Source organism: Aotus nancymaae, unplaced genomic scaffold (assembly GCF_030222135.1).
Source record: "Aotus nancymaae isolate 86718 unplaced genomic scaffold, 86718_ANA_hifiasm-v0.15.2.pri h1tg000036l, whole genome shotgun sequence".
NCBI lineage: Eukaryota > Metazoa > Chordata > Mammalia > Primates > Aotidae > Aotus > Aotus nancymaae.
Window position 1 is genome coordinate 17,784,453 of NW_026988450.1, and position 21,749 is coordinate 17,806,201.

The following is a 21,749-nucleotide window of genomic DNA, read 5'->3' on the forward strand; positions in this document are numbered from 1 at the left end:
AGTCTCATGGTAACCTCAAACCAAAAAACCTACAATGAATACACAATAAAATAAAAAGAAATTAAATCAAACCAACAGAGAAAATCACCTTCATTAAAAGGAAGACAGGAAAGAAGGAAAGAAAGAAGGAAGACCACAAAATAACCAGAAAATAACAAAATGGCAGAAGTAAATCTTTACTTATCAATAGTCACATTGAATATAAACTCTCCAATAAAAAGATATATAGTGGCTGAATGAATAAAAACACAAGCCCCAATGATCTGTTGTGTACAAGAGATACACTTCACCTATAGTGATACACACAGACTGAAAATAAAGATATTCCATGCAAATGGAAAGCAAAAAAGATAAGGAGTAGCTATACTTATATCAGACAAAATATATTTCAAGACAAAAACTAGGAAGAGACAAAGAAAGTCATTATATAATGATAAAGAGGTCAATTCAGCAACAGGATAAGGCAAGTGTGTGTGTGTGTGTGTGTGTGTGTGTGTGTGTGTGTGTGTATGCACACCCAGCACTGGAGCACCCAAATATATAAAGCAAATATCATTAGAGCTAAAGACAGAGATAGACCCCAATACAATAACAGCTGGAAACTTCAACACCCCATTTTCCATATTGGACACACTTTCCAGTAGAAGATCAACAAAGAAACATCAGATTTAATCTGCACTATAGAACAGATGGACCTAATAGGTATTACAGAATATTTCATCCAATGGCAGTAGCATACACATTCTTTTTCTCAGCACATATGTCATTCTAGAGGATAGACCATATGTTAGGACCCAAAACAAATCTGAAGACATTTTAAAAAACTGAAACAATATGAAGCCTCTTCTCTGCTACAATGGAATAAAACTAGAAATAAATAACAAGAAGAATTTTGGAAACAATACAAACACATGAAAATTAAAGAATATGCTCCTGAATGACCAGTGGGTCAATTAAGAAATTAAGAAGGAAATTGAAAAATATCTTGAAACAAATGATAATCAAGACACACCATACCCAAACCTATGGAATATAGTGAAAGTAGTACTAAGAGCAAATTTTATAGCTACTAATGCCTACATCAAAAAAGAAAAACTACAAATAAACAACCTGATGATACATCTTAAAGAACTAGAAAAGCAAGAGCAAATCAAACCCAAAATTGGAAGAAATAAAGATCAGAGCACAAATAAATGAAATTGAAATTTTAAAAATACAAAAGATCAACAAAATAAAAAGTTGGTTTTCTGAAATGATAGATAGAACTGACAAACCTTAACCAAGACTAAGAAAAAAAGAGAGAAGACACAATTAAATAAAATAGAGATGAAAAAGGAGACATTACAACTGATACCACAAAAATTCAAACGATTTTTAGTGGCTACTATGAGCAACTATATTCCAGTGAATTGGAAAATCTAAAGGAAATGGATACATTCCTAGACACTTACAATCTACCAAGACAGAACCAGGAAGAAATTCACCAATAAAAATTGGTCTGAAGAACAGACCAATAAAAAGTAATGAGATCAAAGCCATAATAAAAAAGTTTCCCAGCAAAGAAAACCCTGGGATCTGATGGCTTCACTGCTGAATTCTACCAAACATTTAAAGAACTAATACCAATCCTATTCAAACTATTCTGAGAAACAGAGGATAAGGGAATACTTCCAAACTCATTCTGTAAGGTCAGTATTACCCTGATACCATAACCAGACAAAGACACATTAAAAAAAAATTGCAGGCCATTATCACTGATGAATATTGATGCAAAAATCCTCAACAAAATACTAGCAAACCAAATTCAACAATATATTTAAAAGATTACTCATCATTACCAAGTGGGATTTATCCCAGGGATGCAAGGATGGTTCAATATATACAAATTAATCAATGTGATACATCATATCAACAGAATGAAGGACAATACCATATGATCATTTCAACTGATGCTGAAAAAGCATTTGATAAAATGCAACGTCCCTTCATGATAAAAACTTTCAAAAAAAAGTAGGCATAGAAAGAATATTCCTCAACATAATGAAAGCCATATGCAACAGACCACAGCTAGTAGTATACTGAACTGGGAAAAACAGAAAGCTTTCCTCTAAAGTCTGAAACACAACAAGGATGCCCACTTTCACCACTATTATTCAACAAAGTGTTGGAAGAACTAGCTGGAGTAATCAGAAAAGACAAAGAAATAAAAGAAATCCAAACTGGAAAGAAAGAAATCAAATTACCTATTTGCAGATGATATGATCTTTTATTTGGACAAACCTGAAGACTCTACCAAAAAACTATTAGAACCGATAAATTCAGTAAAGCTGCAGGATACAAAAATCAACCTAGAAAATTCAGTAGCATTTCTATTTGACAACAGTGAACAATCTGAGAAAGAAATTCAAAAAATAATCCCATTTATAATAGCCACAAATAAAATTAAATACCTGGAAATTAACCAAATAAGTAAAAGATCTCTACAATGAAAACCATACTACACTGATGAAAGAAACTGAAGAGGACACCAAAAAAAACTGAAAGATATTTTACGATTATGGATTAGAAGAATCAATATTGCTAAAATGTCTATATTACCCAAAGCAATCTACAGAATACCAATGACATTCTTCACAGAAATAGGAAAAAAAAAAACCCTAAAATTTATATGGAATCAAAAAAGACCCATAATAACCAAAGTTATCTGGAAGAATCGTATTACCTGACTTCAAGTTATACTACAGAGCTATAGTAGCCAAAATGGCATGGTACTAGCATAAAAAGAGATACATAGATAACTGGAACAGAATAGAGAACCCAAAAATAAATCCATACATCTAGTGAATTCATTTTTTGACAAAAGTGCCAAGAACATATGTGGGAGAAAGGACAGTCTTCAATAAAAAGTGCTGGGAGAACAAGATATCCATATGCAAAAGAATGAAACTAGACTCCTTTACCTTGCCACATACAACAATCAGATCAAAGTGGATTAAAGACTTACATCTAAGACCTCAAACTATGAATCTCCTGTAAGAAAACATTGGGGATACTTTTTAGGACATTAATCTGGGCAAAGATTTCTTGAGGAATACCCCATAAGCACAGCAACCAAAGCAAAAATGGACAAATTGTACATCAAGTTAAAAGTTTCTGCAAAGCAAAGGAAACAATCAACAAAGTTAAAAGACATCCCAAAGAACAGTGGTTCTCATTGTGCAGCTTGGAAAAGGTGCAATACTCTCCAGCTTCACCATTACCACTACTATAAATAATGTTTGTAAAATTCCTACCCAGTAAACAATTTAGGACAGTCATGTCTGCTTACAGGTGTTATTTGTCTGTTAAAACTGGTCTACTGATTGTTTCATGAATGCTTTGTCAAATTATGATAGTTAAAGTTCAATAATGTTTGAAGACATTGTAAGTGACACTGTATCTTTTTTCTAACAAAATAAACTTTTTTGTTTTTGCTTTGTCTTAAAAAAAAAGTTTACATCCCTTAATATTATACATTGAATTCTAGGAATGTATCATTCATTCCTTCCACCCAGTCAATGTTTATTCATTGAGTACTTAAAACAAACCAGGAACTATGGCAGATATTGGGAAAAGTGAACAGATTTACTTCCTTAACTCATAAATGTATATAAATAATGTATATACAGACAGTTTCCAACTTACGATGGTACAATTTTTTTGACTTTACAATATACTCATACAACTATTCTGTTTTTCATTTTCAGTATTCAATAAATTACATGAGATATTCAGTAGTTTAGCATAAAATAGGCTTTGTGTTAGATGATTTTTCCCACTTGTAGGCTAAGGTTAAGTATCCTGAGCACATTTAAGGCAGGCAAGGCTAAGCTATAATATTCTGTAGGTTAGGTGTATTAAATGCACTTTCCACTTAAACAATGGGTTTATTGAAACATAATCCCATCGCAAGTCGAGGAGCACATAAGTCTGTATACAGCTAGACAGACATACAGACAGATGGATAGATAAATAAATCAATAGTATAGACATATTGAAGGAAAAGCATAGAATATTATAAATTAGGGACCTAATTTAGATTAGATGGGACAGGGCAGAACTCTCCAAAAGGGTATTTATTTATTTATTTTAATTTCTGAGACAGAGTCTCACTCTGTCACCCAGGCTGGATTTGCAGTGGCCTGATCTTGGCACATTGCAACCTCCACTTCCCGGATTCAAGCAATTCTCCTGCCTCAGCCTCCCAAGTAGCTGGGACTACAGGCGTGCACCACCAAGCCTGGCTAATTTTTTTATTTTTAGTAGAGACAAGGTTTTTCACCATGTTGGTCAGGCTTGAACTCCTGATGTCAAGCAACCCATCCACCTCAGCCTCCCAAAGTACTGGGATTACAGGCATGAGCCACCACGTCTGGCTGAAAGGGTGATATTTAAACTGGACACTATCCAGGAAAAGAAGGAGAGAACAGTCTAGACAAAGAACATACCTCATATGAATGCACTGAAGAGAAAATAAGATGTCCTAGAAACTGAAAGAATGCTAGTGTAACTGCAGCATAGTAAGAGACAGAAGTGATCTAGTGATAATGTTGGAGAAGCAGGTGGAGCCAGATCACAGAAAGTGTACAGACACTGTGGGTATGTCAGATTTCACGGTATCATGCAAAGCCAATGACAAGCTTTAAGTAAGAAGGTGAGATTTCATTTTGTATTTATAGAGACTCTGGTCTCTATAAATGGGTAAGAGGAATAAAAATGTACACATGAAGATGTTAGTTAGGAAGAGTAACATAGTGGTAGCAGAAATGGCAGTGAGGGAAAAAGATTCTTAATTCTAGTTTGGAATGTTTAAATAAACTACAACACATCCAGAGAATAGATCATAAAAGCTCGCTCTCATCCCATGATTCTTCATCAACGTTTAGAAATAGTGTATCACATGGACCTTGAAGGGGTGGAAGTAATTATAAAATTTTGGAGCTAAAAGGAAGCACAGAAATCCTGTAGTCATCTTTTACTATCCACACATACATGTAGTTAGAATCAGAGTGAGAATTGGATTATGATCTTTAGCCTCCACAGACCATCTTGCCATATGGTCTCAGGACCAGGAATATACTTTACGCACTCTTTTCAAACTTAACTAGACACCACTCCACTTTGCTACAACCCTTGTAATACACTGCTTACTGGAATTTGGAGAAAGAACGGAGAATGAAGAAAAAAATGGGAAATCAAAATTTTAAAGAATAAGTATCATTCTCACTAAATCAACCCACAAACTCAAATAATATTCTGTTCTTTTCCTTATCCTACTTTCTGGGCTAGAGGCATACTTAGAAGTTCAAGTTCCTGGGCCCAAAGTACTTAAGAAAACAGGAGCCTCATGATCATTTTGAAACGTGAGTTAACTCCAAAGGCATAACTCATTTAGAGAAAATCAGGCCAAGGATTAATGATTATTCTCTAAAACTTTTCTATTCTTAATTCCTAAGATTACACAACTATTAATTACTAATAGTGAGTAACTCTTCTTGTTCTCTTTAAGTAACAAAAAATGTATATCTACTATGTCCTAAATAACATGTCAAATGGATTTCACCTCAATACATCTACATTAATATCTTATATCACTGTATCGCTTCCTTAAGTTAAAAATATTATAAATGAACAGTTATATATAAATGTATTCTGTAATCAAACATTACTTGAAAATTCTAACCTTAAACATGGGCCTCACATGCTCCAAATGTGTTGCACTTGTAAAAGGTGCCTGAACATGGCTCACGGCCTCCATGAGCGCTTTAGCTGTCTTGGCCATCTGCTCCATTTCTAAGTTATACAAAAGTCTTCTTTGTTTTTCACTGGCTACATCTGAAACAATAAACACTATCAGCATTTAAAATACAAAACATTTAAGAATTCTATTTTGATGTTTTACTATCAAATAATAAACACTAACAGCACTAATTGAAAATAATTCTAAGAAGCAAGACACAAAAGGTCACATATTATATGATTCCACTTATAAGAAAATTCCAGAACAGGTAAATCCATAGAAACAGAAAGTAGACTGGTGTTTTCCAGGGGCTGGGGAAATAAGGAGTAACTGCTTGATGGGTCTGGAGTTTCATTTTGGGATAATGAAATATTTTGAAATTAGAGGTCGTAGTTGAACAACACTGTGAATGTACTAAAATGCCGCTGAATTGCTCGTTTTTAAATGGCTAATTTTATGTTTTATAAATTTAACGTGAAAAAAAAAATTCCTGGACTGGGAGTCAAGAAAAATTGGAAAACCTATCAAAAGGGAAGAAGAGTAGGTACAACTGTCACAATAAAATTAGGGAAACAACCCAAATATGGAACAAGAGAAGAGCAGAAGAGAGGTAAAAGGCAATGGCATTTGGCCTGGGGTGGTGCTCACAACTGTAATCCTAGCACTTTGGGAGGCCAAGGCAGGTGGATCACCTAAGGTCAGGAGTTCGAGACCAGTCTGACCAACATGGAGAAACTCCGTTTCTACTAAAAATACAAAAAAATCAGCCTAGCATGGTGGTGCTTGCCTGTAATCCCAGCTACTTGAGAGGCTGAGGCAGAAGAATCGCTTGAACTTGGGAGGCAGAGGTTGTGTTGAGCCAAGATCATGCCATTGCACTCCAACCTGGCCAACAGGAGCAAAACTCCTTCTCCAAAAAAAAAAAAAGAAAAAGGCAATGGTATCCTTGTATCACACAGGCTTGAATGGCAAACAGTTCCTGAGCTAACAAGAAAACAACTTGCCATAACACTCCAGGATAATTTTGGTGTTTTCAGCACAACACCATCTCCTCCCTATTTCCAGCTGCTTTGATTTCCTACCACCATATATAAAATAGGACAGAAAAACAATAATATGAGGATGATATAATATGTAATATTCTTTTCTCCTGACATTGAATTTTATTACTGCAATTTGTTCAGACTTGAGATTTTAGGTCCAAGTGGAAAAGCTCAGAAACGCAGGAATCCTGTTTCTATATTACTGTTATATTCTTGTGCCATTAACCTCATCTCATTCCTGTAGTCAGATTTCAGCTCAAATTTAATTACCGCTGTCCACAGGCATAGAGTGTCTAGAAGGGGGCTGGGTCCACAGTTGGCTCCTGGTGCTAGTTAGATCTAGGGACTCTATAGTGACATAACTTGTGATCTGTTTGAAGTAGTGATTTCTAACTCTGTGAGCTCCAACCTGATCCTAAGCCTCCCTACCTCCTTCAATCATCCCTACTTCCAGCTTCTGTTTATATGTAATAAAAGATGAACAAATGGAAATATGCTGCTTGAAGATGATAAAGAGGAAGAAAAAATGGTAAGAGTTGAAGCCTGACTACTGGGTCTAACTACTCTTTATGACCTCCGAATCCTTGCTAATAATTATGGTTAACCGCTAAATGGATTAGCATATATTAAATGCATACTGACACATGCATATAATACAGTATTTTCCATTAATTACTGATCAGTGTTAGCTTTCTTCAGAATGTGGGGAAAAAATATGATCACATCACCAAACTCTATTATACTATTTCTCATCAAAACATGGTTCCAAATGATATTTCTAAGGTTACCTGACTCTAAATCAAGTAAAAAACTCTTAATTTTTAATTAAAATTTCTTTTCTTTTTTAGAGATAAGAGTCTCACTATATTGTCTACGCACTGGTCTCGAACTCCCGAGCTTAAGTGATCCTTCTGCCTCAGCCTCCCTGAGTACCTGGGGACTATAAATACAAACCACCACACCTGACTATAAGTGAAAAACTCTTAGGAACCCATATTTTTCCCCTTGAACAATCAGAATTCAATTAATTTAGATACTTACTTTGTTTACTTGATTTTGTAGGAATTGTTAGTTCTTTTGTTTCTTTCATTGATATCTTTTTCCCAGCTATTTCATTATAAATGGCTGATAGATACTCTTCAGGAAGGTCTTTACTGTCATTGATACCTCTATTCATTTTAATGTACTGTTCCTTTGTCATTTTATTTTTCACCTAGATATAAAAAACCATTATAATTCCTAAAAATTAACATAAAGGTTACACTTGTATTTTACGGATACGAATATTTACATAGGAGATTTTGTAAATACTTTTGAGGACAGAAACTGGAAAACATTCAACAAAATATAGATAAAAATGAAAAAAAAATCACAGAAAATGAAGGCAATACAGAAAAGACCCATTCTGGCATAACTAATTCAAGCTCTGAGGTAGACATGAGTAATATACAACCAGAAAGAAGGGAAGTTGAACAATGAAAATATCTGTTTTTGCCCAAAGTTTAAGAGGTCTTGCAATCTCTTAGAAAGGCCATAACAATTATTGGAAATACAGAGGTCTCAAAAGCATTCAAATCTTAGTTTAGAAGAACAAAATGTGCTGTTAATGAATATAAAGCTGATTTTATATAGAGAGGATATAAGAATAACAATACTTCAAATTTATTTAAAACCAGATAACAATCTCTCTGACAGAGTCACTGTGGCAACTGAATTATGTTAGGTGATCTGTACAAAGTATCCTTGGATTGTTTTGTCTTATGTAAGAGTACCCTAAACAGATAAGCGCTTTGCACCTTGATAAAGCTGTGGAATACAAGTTTGGAGTCTGTAAGATGGTAGCCCCGTTACCAAACTTGGGAACTAGCATAGCCAAAAGGTTTGTTTACACTAGACCTCCAGAAACCTAGTTAGATAAAATTCAGAAGTAATATGAGGTCTCTGAAAAGATGTTTATTTAATTAAACATATTTCTACCACCTTCCATAAAGAACTTAAGGCAACTCCTAAGATATAATTCCTGTAAATTTACATGAAAGTACACAGAAAAATAATCAAGCAAGTTATCAGAAGCTTGCAAAAATAGCTATAGAAAGTGTGGTGTTACATGCCTATAATCCCAGCTATTCAGAAGGCTGAGGAAGGAGGACGGCACAAGCCCAGGAATTCAAGTACAGCCTGGACAACATAGCAAAACTCTGTCTCAAACAAAAACAAAAGTACAGAGGAACCAACATTTTCAGAAAATATAACTGGGATATAAACACTTATTTACTCCAGATAACTCTGCAAACAGATTTTGCTAATTTGTCAGAAAAGGAAGCAGGAGTGCTTTTCCTACAAAAATGTAAAAATAGGGGAGAAATGCCAGATATAGGTGAAGGGGAGGGAGGCAGCAAATCATACTGCCACGTGTGCACCTGTGCAACAACCTTGCATGTTATTCACATGTACCCCCAAAACCTAAAATGCAATAAAAAAAAAAAAAAGAAAGAAAAAAAAAATGTAAAAATATTACCATGAAAGTTTTCAAGTGTAACTTATTTAAGGGAATAAAACCCTATCATATTATAACTTTAAAAACTCATCTTGAGTCATGGCACTAAAAAAAAAAAAGAAAGAAAAAAAGCTTTTTTACCTAAAGTTCAGATGAATCCTTAAAAAACACACCAGGAGTAACAAAATAAAAGACGACACACTGCTGCCAATAAGAAGTAAAGGAAGATTAAAATTACCTGGAAATTTTAAGCATGGCAAAATGTTTTAGCATTATGCCAATCAGAGGCAGAGAAAAGTCGTGACAGAAAATCTGAAGCAGCAGTTAATTCTCTATGGATCTAGGTTAGGGATCCCATACATGGGTGTACCAAATACTTTGCTTTCAGGTACCCAAAATAAAGCACACTGCTTCACACAGAACACTTCTGCCACGGTGGGATTCTGAAGCTGTATAAAACAATATTCTACTTTTCTTCTCCTGATATCTTTTATGGAACATTCTACTCTTGACTTTTATCCTCATGTGTTTGTATTAAGCTGTGCCTTATTTAGTGTTTAAATCACTTAAAGCCAGTTGTTACTACTGATTATTGTGTACATAAAAATTAAATTTGTTCTAAATAAGCCTCAAAATATATTTTTTAAAATCACTGACTCACACACTACATAAAAAGTAGCCTAACTATAAATATTCTGGGTGAAAAGGGAACATAAACAGCTTGTTAAAATTAAAATTTTAAGTTTGAAAAGAACTAAGAATGAGAATGAGTTTTAAAAACTTCCTTTAAGGTTATTGGTATTTAAAAATGTTGTCATTCGTTATAGTTATCTAAAATCAACTGAGGCCAAGATCATGGGTACAATTTTCTAACAGACTACTTAGTTTCATAGAAACTCACAAGCTGGTTCCACAGCTGCAGGCTGCACAGCAGCACATGATACCAGGCAGCAAGCTGATGAGGAACAGTCAAACACCAAGCAGTTGCCACCGCTAGACTACGACTCCGAGCACATGTTCTGCAATCAGGCACTGTTACGCTGAAGATGGGACACTGTTGTCAAGGTAATGTTCCCTAACTGGTATGTCTTTAGAAACTTTTCATAGTCTGGATACTTATGAAAAGATGTAAAAGTTTTAATATTTCTTCAAAATAACATGAGTAAGTACATATATAGGAAGATATTGTACAGGTGCATATAATATTGCTTATTCATATATAGAACCAAATCTCTTTTAAAGCATAGCCTTTTAAAACCAAACACATGTAAGCCCAGGTAAAAATACTATAGTTTAGGTTGAAAAATCAGATGAAAAAATTAGACTGAAAATTCTGATGTAAAAATATCTAATAAATCCCAACTGTGGATTACCTTATAAAACCATAGAATAAGAGTCATCATGCTCAATAAGAAAAGCCCTAAAGGTGAGTTGCTTTGACTATACTGCCAATATGCCAGAGGCAAATCTTGAATTAGTAAAATCTTTTTTTTAAAGTCTTATGTAAAATCAAAGTAAATTTGTGGTAAACGCAGAGTTGCTTCATCCAATCATATGTATATATATAATTGTATATATTCTTACTTTGGGCTTGGTATACACTTTCCTTATCAACTGTGATTTAAAAATCTCAAAACAGACACAAAAAATCCAAAGGTTAGGCCGGGCGCGGTGGCTCAAGCCTGTAATCCTAGCACTTTGGGAGGCCGAGGCGGGTGGATCACGAGGTCAAGAGATCGAGACCATCCCGGTCAACATGGTGAAACCCCGTCTCTACTAAAAAATACAAAAAATTAGCTGGGCATGGTGGCGCGTGCCTGTAATCCCAGCTACTTAGGAGGCTGAGGCAGGAGAATTGCCTGAATCCGGGAGGCGGAGGTTGCGGTGAGCCGAGATCACGCCATTGCACTCCAGCCTGGGTAACGAGCGAAACTCCGTCTCAAAAAAAAAAAAAAAAAAAAAAAAAAAAAAAAAAAAATCCAAAGGTTAATCTCAAAATTCAATAAATTTTTATTTTTCCAATACATCTCAGATTAGAAAGTTTGAAATGTATTTTACAGCCTAAGAATAACAAATATCATTAGATATCTACCCCTAGAAGTACAAAGAAATCCTTGCAAATAATTTATAAAGGTAATTTTACCCAAAAATGTCAATGTGTGCTTTTAGAAACTAAGCAAAAAATACTAAAATGTTAAAAACAAACTTTTTTAGTAGATATCAGAAATCAAAAGTGACAATTGTTTAATATTTAAAAAAATATGAATTTTATGAGGCAAAAGAAATGAACATTTCTAGATATCAGGTATTTTAAAATTATTGTTAACTTTTTAGGTATGATGATGTTATGGTTATGTTTAATTAGAGTACTTCCCTTTTAGAGAAACATACTAAGATAAATGCAGATGAAACGGTATGATATCTGAGATCTGCTTTAGAATCATCTAGGGGAGGGAAGAGATATAGATAGAACAAAACTGGCCATAAGTTGGTAACTGTGGAAGGCAGGTAATGGGTACCTTAGAGTTCATTATACTAATCTCTCTAACGTTGAAGTCTGAAACATTATTATTTTAAGACAGGGTCTCCCTCTGTCACCCAGGATGGAGTGCAGTGAGACGAGCTCAGTTCACTGTGCCCTGTGCCTCCCAGGCTCAAGCAATCTTCCCACCTTAGCCCCCCAAGTAACTGGGACCACAGGCACAAGCCACTATGCCAAGCTAATTTATGTATATTTTGTAGAGACAGGGTTTCATCATGTTGCCCAGGCTGGTCTTGACTCCTGGACTCATGTGCTCCGCCTGTCTCAGCCACCCAAAGTGCTGGAATTATAGGTGTTAGGTACCATGTCTGGCCTGAAACATTATGTTTTTTAGAAAGATGGTTTATATATAGTGTGTTTCCATATTGTGACAAATAAACATAAGACCTAAAAATGTCTTGTTAAAATTTATCTTAAGCTTTATACAGTTATCAATCATGAGTGATAAATACAGATACATTTTATAGATACCTAAAAGTCTAATTATAATTACTACCAGAAATTGCTTTTGTAAAATGTTCACCATCTCAAATTAAATACCCAAAGTTGGTGACTGGTTTAACTGAGTAAGACTAAAATTTCAACTATTACTTACTGAATTCAGAAAAATGTATTTATTTTGTACTACTTACTGTAAAACTGACTTAAAAGAAAACATACCTGTGGACTGTGAAGGTCTGTGGTCAACATGATAATTGAATAAGCCAAAACATAAGCAGTATCCGCACTAGCAAAAAGAGTTTGTCTGGAAAAATAAATGTATGTTATAAACTTCTACTGTTTCATATACTTTCATTTAAATAAGTCACCTCAAATCCCACAGCACTTCTAATTTTCTAAGTTTCTCACATTACAATATTTTATGGATTTATGACTTCCAGATTGTAGACAATCTAAATTCTCTAAAACAGGGAATTGGGTCCTAATATCTGTAAATCCCTGGATGCTACAGTGTTTTGGATATAACAGACAATCAATGAGAATTTAACCTTATTTACCCTTGGTTGCATTCTAGGTATCTTGCAGCAAATTTTTCCATTAATCGATCGATTTTCTGAGCTTCCCCTGGAAGACGAAATCCTTCCAGAAACATACGAAGGGCTGAAACAAAGTCTTTTCCTGAAAAGTCATGTTGGTCCACATATGCATACATGACTTCTTTGTTAAATTTATCATTATCTCCCAGGAACTCACCCACTTGAGTCTAAAGTAAAAACAGAGATAGAAATTGATATTCTCATGACATGTTTACATTTGCCACACAGTCACTTAAAAAGCAGAAAATTTCATAAGATCCACAGGCATTTGACTACAGAGTTAACAATTTCAAACACAAAGCTAAAAGTTAAACACACTAAATGCCTTCACAAAAATATTAGGATATTCTTTTCAGTTTAGAAAATTTAAAAAGCAGAATTTATATTATAGCTACACACACACACACACACACACACACACACACACAGACACACGCCGCAGTCATCACTCAGTATTGGTGGGGGATTGGTCCAGGACCCCGCATGGATACCAAAATCCATGGATGCTCAAGTTCCTTATATAAAATGGCACAGTATTTGCATATAACCTATGCACATCCTCCCATATACTCTACTCCCATCTCTAGATTACTTATAATATGTAATACAATGTAAATGCTATGTAAATAGTTTTTCTGTATTGTTTAGGAAATAAGTACAAGAAAAAAAGTTTTTTTTCCATTTTCCCCCTTGAATATTTTCAATTTCTGGTTGTTGAATCCACAGATACACAATCCATGGATACAGAACTTATGGCTCCAGAGTGCCAATTATAGATAATTATAACCAAGGTTATTATTTTTTTTGTTTCTGAGACAGATTCTCGCTCTGTATCCCAGGCTGGAGTGCAGTGACACAATCTTGGCTCATTGCAACCTCCACCTCCTGAGTTCAAGTGATTCTCCTGCCTCAGTCTCCTGAGTAGCTGGGATTACAGGCACCCACCATCACCACCAGCTAATTTTTTATATTTTTATTAGAGATGAAGTTTTGCCGTGTTGGCCAGTCTGGTCTCGAGCTTCTGACCTCAGGTTATCTACCTGCCTTGGCCTCCCAAAGTGCTGGGATTACAGGTGGGAGCCATTGAGCCTGGCTAACCAAGGTTATTTTTTATGTTTTCCTTACCTACATACTCAGGAAAGCATTTTAAAGGAGTCACAGTATGTATCATTAACTTAAAAAAGAATTTTACAGAAAAGGGGCCAAGCATGGTGGCTCACGCCTGCAATCCCAGCACTTTGGGAGGCTGAGGCAGGAGGACTGCCTGAGCCCAGGAGTTCAAAACTAGCCTGGGCAATATAGCGAGACCCTGTCTCTAATAAAAAGAAAAAAAAATCAAGAATTTTACAGAAAAGGTTAGAATGAAAATGGTATTCTTACAGAATCTAATCTTTCCTCTTGATGTAAGAATTGCGCAATATCTTCAGGTGTGGTGCCAAGCATCCCTTGTTCTTGGAGGTACTGTATTCCTCTCTTTGGTTTCTTATTAAATCTAGATGATGTCAAAGTTAATAAGAACATTAAAAATAGAAAACCATCCATAGTCCCCAAAAAGATCTTAAACCACAGTAAATTAACTTTTTAATAGCACCCAGAAAACAGAAGCTGATTTAATATAATTTGATGCATGAATGTATAAAGTAACTATATTGTGCCAAGTTTTCTTTATTCTTTTCTTTTTAGAAATGAATCTCATATGGAAGGTCATTTTTATTACTATCATTTCACTGACCTTTTGTTACAGTATCGAGTATTTTTTTATCCATATCAACAGTGGTAAATTAGACTATGAGAGACTATTAGAGAGAATACCATGTAGTAAATGAACTTTGAGGAAGGCTGTGAATACTAAGTATCTCATACAGGTATACTTCATTTAATTACACTTCACCGATACTGTATTTTTTTACAAATTGAAAGCTTGTGGCAAGTCTGCATTGAGGAAGTTTACCGGTGCCAGTTTTCCAAAAGCACATGCTCACTTTGCATCTGTGTCACATTTTGGAAATTCTCACAATAGTTCACACTTTTTCATTATTGTATCTGTTACTGTGATCTGTGATCAATGATCTTTGATGTTGCTATTTTAATTGTTTTGGGTGCCACAAACCATGCCCATATAAGATGGTAAACTTAATCAATGATTGTTGCATGTGTTCTGACTGCTCCACTGACTGGCTATTCCTCATCTCTCTTCCTTTCCTTGGGCTTCCCTATTCTCTGAGACACAACAATACTGAAATTAGGTCAATTAAGGACCCTACAATAGCCTTTAAGTGTTCAAGTGGAAGGAAGAGTCGCACATCTCTTACCTTAAATAAAAAACTAGAAATGACTGAGCTTAGTGAGGAAGGTATGTCAAAAGCCAAGACAGGCTGAAAGGTAGGCTTCTTGCACCAAACCAAGTTGTGAATGCAAAGGAAAAGTTCTTGAAGTTAAAAGTGCCACTCCAGTGAACACAGAAGTAGGAAAGCAAAGCAGCCTAATTGCTGATAGGGAGAAGGTTTTCATGTGTGAAAAAAAGATAAAACCAGTCACAACATCACCTTAAGGAAAAGCCTAATCCCAAGAAAGGCCCCAACTCTCTTCAATTCTATGAGGCTAAGAAAGGTACTGATGCTGCAGAAGAAAAGCTGGAAGCCAGCAGAGGTTGTTTCATGACTTTTAAAGAAAGAAGCTATTTCCATAACATAAAAGTGCAAGGTGAAGAGCAAGTGCTGATGGAGAAGCTGCAACAAGTTATGCAGAAGATCTAGCTACGATCATTTTCGAAGATAGCTACACTAACAACAGATTTTCCAAGTAGAAAAACAGTCTTTCTATCAGAAGAAGATGCCATCTAGGACTTTCATAGCTAGAGAGGGGAAGTTAATGCTTGGCTTCAAAGGAGAGACTAGCTCTCTTAGGGGCTAATGGAGCTGATGACATTAAGTTGAAGCTAATGCTCACTTACCATTCCAAAGATCCCAGGGCCCTTAAGAATTACATACTAGCCGGGAGTGGTGGCTCACACCTGTAATCCCAGCACTTTGGGAGGCCAAGGCGGGCAGATCACGAGGTCAAGAGATCGAGATATTCCTGGCCAACATAGTGAAACCCCGTCTCTACTAAAATATAAAAATTAGCTGGGTGTGGTGGCACGCGTCTGTAGTCCCAGCTACTCGGGAGGCTGAGGCAGAAGAATTCCTTGAACCCGGGAGGCAGAGGTTGCAGTGAGCCGAGATCATGCCACTGTACTCCAGCCTGGTGCCTGGCAACAGAGTGAAACTCTGTCTCAAAAAAAGAAAAAAGAAAAAATTACATGCTAAACCTACTCTGTGCTCTAGAAATGGAACAAAGCCTGGATGACAGCACCATCTGTTCACAACATAGTTGACTGAATATTTGAAGCCCACTGTTGAGATCTACTGCTTAAAAGATTCCTTTCAAAAGATTACTGCTCACTGACAATGCACCTGGTCACCCAAGAGCTCTGATGGAGATTTACAATGAAATTAATGTTGTTTTCATGCCTGCTAACACAATATCCATTCTGCAGCCCTTGGATGAGAGTAATTTTGTTTTTGTAGAAACGTGGTCTCGCTATGCTATCCAGGTTGGTCTCAAACTCCTGGGCTCAACTGATCCTCCCACCTTGGCTTCCCAATACTGGGATTACAGGCATGAGCCACTGTGCCCTGTCCTCAGAAGTAACTCTGAATTTCAAGTCTTTTTTTAAAGAAATGGGGTCTTGCTACATAGCTCACTCTAATCTTGAACTCCTGGCCTCAAGCTTCATGAGTAGCTAGGATTAGAGGTATAAGCCACCATGCCTGGCTAACTTTCAAGTCTTAAAAGAAATACATTTCATAAGGCTATAGCTGCCATGTACAGAGATACTGCTGTTGAATCTGGGCAAAGTAAACTGAAAACGTTCTAGAAAGGTTAAACTGTTCTAGATGCCATTAAGAACGACTCATAGGACGGGTAAAAATACCAACATCAACAAGAGTTAGGAAGAAGCTGATTCTAACCCTTATGGACGACTTTGAGGAGTGAAAGACATCAGTGGAGGAAGTAACTACAGATGTGGTAAAAGTAACATGAGACCTAGAATTAGAAGTAGAGTGTGAAGATGACACTGAATTGCTGTACCCTCATGATCAAACTTTAACATATGAGTAGCTGCTTCATACTGATAAGAGAAAATAGTGGCTTCTTGAGATGGAATCTACTACTGGTGAAGATGCCATGAACACTGGTAGAAAGAAAATAAGGCATTTAGAATATTCCATAAATTTAGTTCATAAAACTGCAGCAGAGTTTGAGAGGAAAGACTCTAATTTTGAAAGACATATTACTGTAGGTAAATGCTATCAAACAGCATTACATGCTACAGAAAAATCTTTCGTGAATAGAAGAGTCAATCAATGCAGCAAACTTCATTGTTGTCTTAAGAAATTACCACAGCTACCCCAGCTTTCAGCAACCACCACCCTGATTAGTCAGCAGCCATCAACACTGAGGTAAGACACTCTACTAGCAAAAAGATTACAACTCACTGAAAGCTCAGATGGCTCCTAGTGTTTCTCCGCAATAAAGTATTTTTAAATTAATGTATGTACATTGTTTTTTAGACATAAGGGATTGAAGGTCAATAGACTATGGAACAGTATAAACATAACTGTAATGCACTGAGAAATAAAAAAATGTGTGTGACTCACTATATTGCGATATTCACTTCATTGCTGTGGTATGGAACTGAACCCACTATCTCTGAGGTACTCCGAGTATATAGTCTCCTTAATCTTCAGGTAATCTTGGCTCATTTGTCCAAATTAATTAGCCCACACAAAACTTTTCTCTATATAGCTCCAGATTCTCTCTCACTTCCTTCTCCTTCCTCTGCTCCCATGTATCATATCCCATTCCCTAAATCTATTTTCAGAGTCCATTTCCTCTGCATGTCTTTTACCTGCTCCATTTACAGGGGGACTTTCCCTCAGGCTTAAAGACCCAATTCAAATATTACCTCTCTGTTTATAGATCATGTACTCCCTACTTTTGTTACTTTGGTGCTTCAACACCTGTCATTTGGGCTATTGCAAGAGTTCTTAAACGGTCTCCCTATCTGTATTTCCCACATTCTAATGCACTCTTGGCAAAGTCCTATTTACAAAACAGAAATCTGATGATGCTACTCCCCTGCTCAAACTTCTTCACTAGCATGCTAATGACAAGAGGAACAAGACAAAAAGTCCTTTACATGGAGAATACGGCCTTCTGTAATCTAGATCTAACTCAATGCTCTCATCTTACCTCCTGTTATTCCCCCTCCACTCTGCCCCTGCCATGCTGAACAACAGTGCTCAGATGTCCTCCCTTTCCTCTGCTGCTGCACATGCCATTCTCTTAGTCTGGGATGCTCGTTCCTATTCTGTCTTCCTAAAGATTCCCTTGTTAAGTTCTCATCCAACAATCATAACCACTTAACATTCATAAAATTAAACATTTTTCACTAAGATAAACATAATCCTCGCTCTCTAGAAGCATTCACTGTAATAGAAGAAACACAATTTTACAGAATTATAATAGTGAAAATGTAACAAATAGATGTATTACAAGGTAAGAAAATAACACATAAGTAACTAACTGAGATGGTCATATTTCCTGGGAAAGATGACTCTAGGACTGTTTCAAAGAATAATTATATATTTTATAAACAATAAGAAAAAACATCCCAAAGAGGAAGAGGCCATACTAAAATACTAAAGCACAAGACAGTATTATGTAAGTGTCTTATTGGCACATGGTTGGCACAGTGAGATGAGATAGAAAAGTGGCAGGAAATGAAGCTTAGAGTCCACCCGATCCAAATCATGAAGGTATTATCATACAATCAAAGAAGTTTTGGTTTTATTCTCTAATAGAGGGAAAAAACAGACTTTCATTGAAGAAAGGTTATTCTAGTTAAGTGTGAGAAAAGACGGAAGAATGAACAAAACCAAAGAAAGGTAAGCTAATTGAAAGATTATACTAGTTGAGGAAAGAAATGATGGTTTGACTTGTAAGAATAGCTGTGGGAGATCGAGAAAAGAGAACAGATTGCAGAGATGTTACGAAGTAGAATCAACAGGATTTAGTGACAGATTAGATTCAAGAGTGAGGGAAAAAATCTAAGCTAACTCCCAGGATTCTACCTCATAAATTTAGTAGCATGCTGGGATTACTACCATAAATAAGAAACACAAAACAAGAGGCTTTTCTATTTGTTTTTTGTTTTGGGTAAAAGTACTAGGGGGATGATGTCAGAAAAGAGCTGAGGAACAGAACCCTGCCAATGCTAAGACATATGCAGGAAGAAAGAAAAAGCAGCCTACAAGACTGAGATGGCATAATCAAAAAGACAGGAGAGAAACAGGATAGGCTGGTGTCATGAAACAGTTGTACAGAAGTATACTGGGAACATAGCTCCATGACAGCATTCTCATCAATGTCTATATGAAGCTGAAAGCAAGTCCAGACCGGGTGCAGTGGCTCGTGCCTGTAAACCCAGCACTTTGGGAGGCTGAGGTGGGCAGATCATGAGGTCAAGAGATCGAGACCATCCTGGCCAACACAGTGAAACCCCATCTCTACTAAAAATACAAAAATTAGCTGGGCATGGTGGTGCACGCCTATAGACCCAGCTACATGGGAGGCTGAGGCAGAAGAACTGCTTGAACCCCGGGAGGTGGAGGTTGCAGTGAGCTGAGATCATGCCACTGCACTCCAGCCTGTCAACAGAACAAGATATCATCTCAAAAAAACAAAAAAAAAAAAAAAGAAAAGCAAGCAAGTACTGCTGCGAGAAGGACTAGAGGTTAGGGAGACTTCCACTTTGAAGCCCTCTGACTACTCCTTCTCACTTTTCAAATACTTCAAAACAAGTACCTTGCAGTACTTACTCTGTACGACACTCTTTTATAGACCTTCCATAGTACTGTTTTAAAAAATTCCTCATATTTAGACTGCAATCTTGAATATAAAGACCAGCCTTCACGGTGCTTGGCAACAGTCCCAAGTACCAAATGTGTGCTTACTGGGTGACCAGCAGAATTTTAATATACATATTTCTTTATACATACTAGACTGTGAGCCCCTCAGAAGGAAGAGCTGTTCCATTTATCTAGTTTCCCCAGGACCTTGCATAACATCTGGAACAGATGAGATTTTAATAAATATAGACTGAACAATTAGAATGAATGCAGTACTGACAGCTATTTCCTGAGGCAATTTTATAAGATTTTTAAATTTTATAATAGAATATGTGTACATTTTTGTTGAATTTTTTTCTCATATTAACACTGGAAAAAAGAGATACCTGAACATTCACTAAAAGGCATTACTTAAGTATCAGGAAGAAATGCTTTACAGAAGTAGCAAAACAAGTAAACACACAGGGGAATTTTTAAGTTTATAATAGCTAGATTCATGGAAACAGGAAAGCAATTTCATTTTTCCTTACGGCATCTCTTTGAATAAAGAGATGGGCAACAAGAGGAAGGAAGACAGCATGGTGATATTCACAAAGGAAGCAGAAGCAGGCAGGTATCACATAGCTTAGTGGGAAAACTGACTTCACAAGATTAGGGTCTGGTACACTAGCCAGGTTGGAAAGAGAGGTGATCACCTTATTAACATGTAAAAATGAAATCAATAACAAGAGTAGTACATTTGTAACCCAACTGGAGAAAATGTAAAACCTATAAAGGAGTACTGACAGCTATTAGAAATTCCGTATTTTAAACGTTTTGAGTTGTCACATGATTAGAAAATATAAGGAGGCTGAGGCAGAAGAATTGCCTGAACCCAAGAGGCGGAGGTTGCGGTGAGCTGAGAACAAGCCATTGCACTCCAGCCTGGGTAACAAGAGCGAAACTCCGTCTCAAAAAAAAAGAAAATATAATGGGGGATTTCATAATGAGGTAAACAATGCAAAATTGCACAGATGGTGCTCATCAACAGCACTTATAATATGGTGACAAATTATATGACAAAAGTGGTTGGGCATTACAGGAAACTAGTTGGGCTAGACTGCAATGAACAGGGGGATCTGAATAGGAGCCTTGTGAACTAGATCCATGAGAACTATCCTCCATTTTACTCACTGTAAGGTGATAAACATAGGGCAGGGGTGGCACCATACTGGCAAAGAGATATTCAGTAATATTTCTCCTTAAGCTGTGACACTTACAAATCTATCCCTTGTTCTATTATTTCTTTTTGTTGCTTTAGGACCTCAAATTGTTCCGGATTATCAGTGCCAGACATCTGTGTACTGTAGCTGCCTATTCCTGATGATGATGTTGACTCCAGGGAATTTAAACTTCCATATCTGTTTATTGACTCAGGGTGTTTGATTTCACTCATCTCTTGTTCTGAGGGTTTTTCCTGACCTGAAAGAAGAAAAATCGGTAGAGTACATTACTCTATCAAAGAAAAAGAAATGAAAGGGCAAACAAATTCTTGAATAAGGCAAGGCATTCCAATGTTGCTTAGATATCTATTTAATACAAAATAACTATTAGGTAACATAATAAACAACATACTTTGATATTAAAACACACTGTAATTTGTACGTGTATAGTCTGCACCATTAGGAGGAGTTCTTTTTGCAGTTGCAGTGCTGAGTATCCACTGGATTTCTGCTCTCAGCTCATTCCTCATGAGGAATTGTTTTCGATAACACCAGTGTAGCCCTGCAGCTATGAGTTTTTCTCTGAGTGAGGGTAAACATCAAACACAGATGAACAATTCAACCTTCTTAAAACATACTGCCTTTTATATGTTTCCTCTATAATTATATTACAAGAAAGTTGCATAAATATGC

At 36.2% G+C, this 21,749-nt stretch overlaps 1 protein-coding gene across 2 annotated transcripts in view; it reads right to left on the minus strand.

Moving 5' to 3' along the window:
* The window catches only part of ARFGEF1 (ADP ribosylation factor guanine nucleotide exchange factor 1), a 147,139-nt gene that overhangs the window by 51,976 nt on the left and 73,414 nt on the right, over nt 1–21,749 (minus strand). For both annotated transcript variants that reach the window (XM_064384256.1, XM_064384255.1), the window contains exons 14-19: nt 21,114–21,315; nt 14,279–14,390; nt 12,860–13,065; nt 12,522–12,606; nt 7,864–8,035; nt 5,723–5,874 (exon numbers count right to left, since the gene is read on the minus strand). In XM_064384256.1, the coding sequence (XP_064240326.1) occupies nt 5,723–5,874; nt 7,864–8,035; nt 12,522–12,606; nt 12,860–13,065; nt 14,279–14,390; nt 21,114–21,315 (929 nt within the window). The remainder of the gene's footprint in view (nt 1–5,722; nt 5,875–7,863; nt 8,036–12,521; nt 12,607–12,859; nt 13,066–14,278; nt 14,391–21,113; nt 21,316–21,749) is intronic.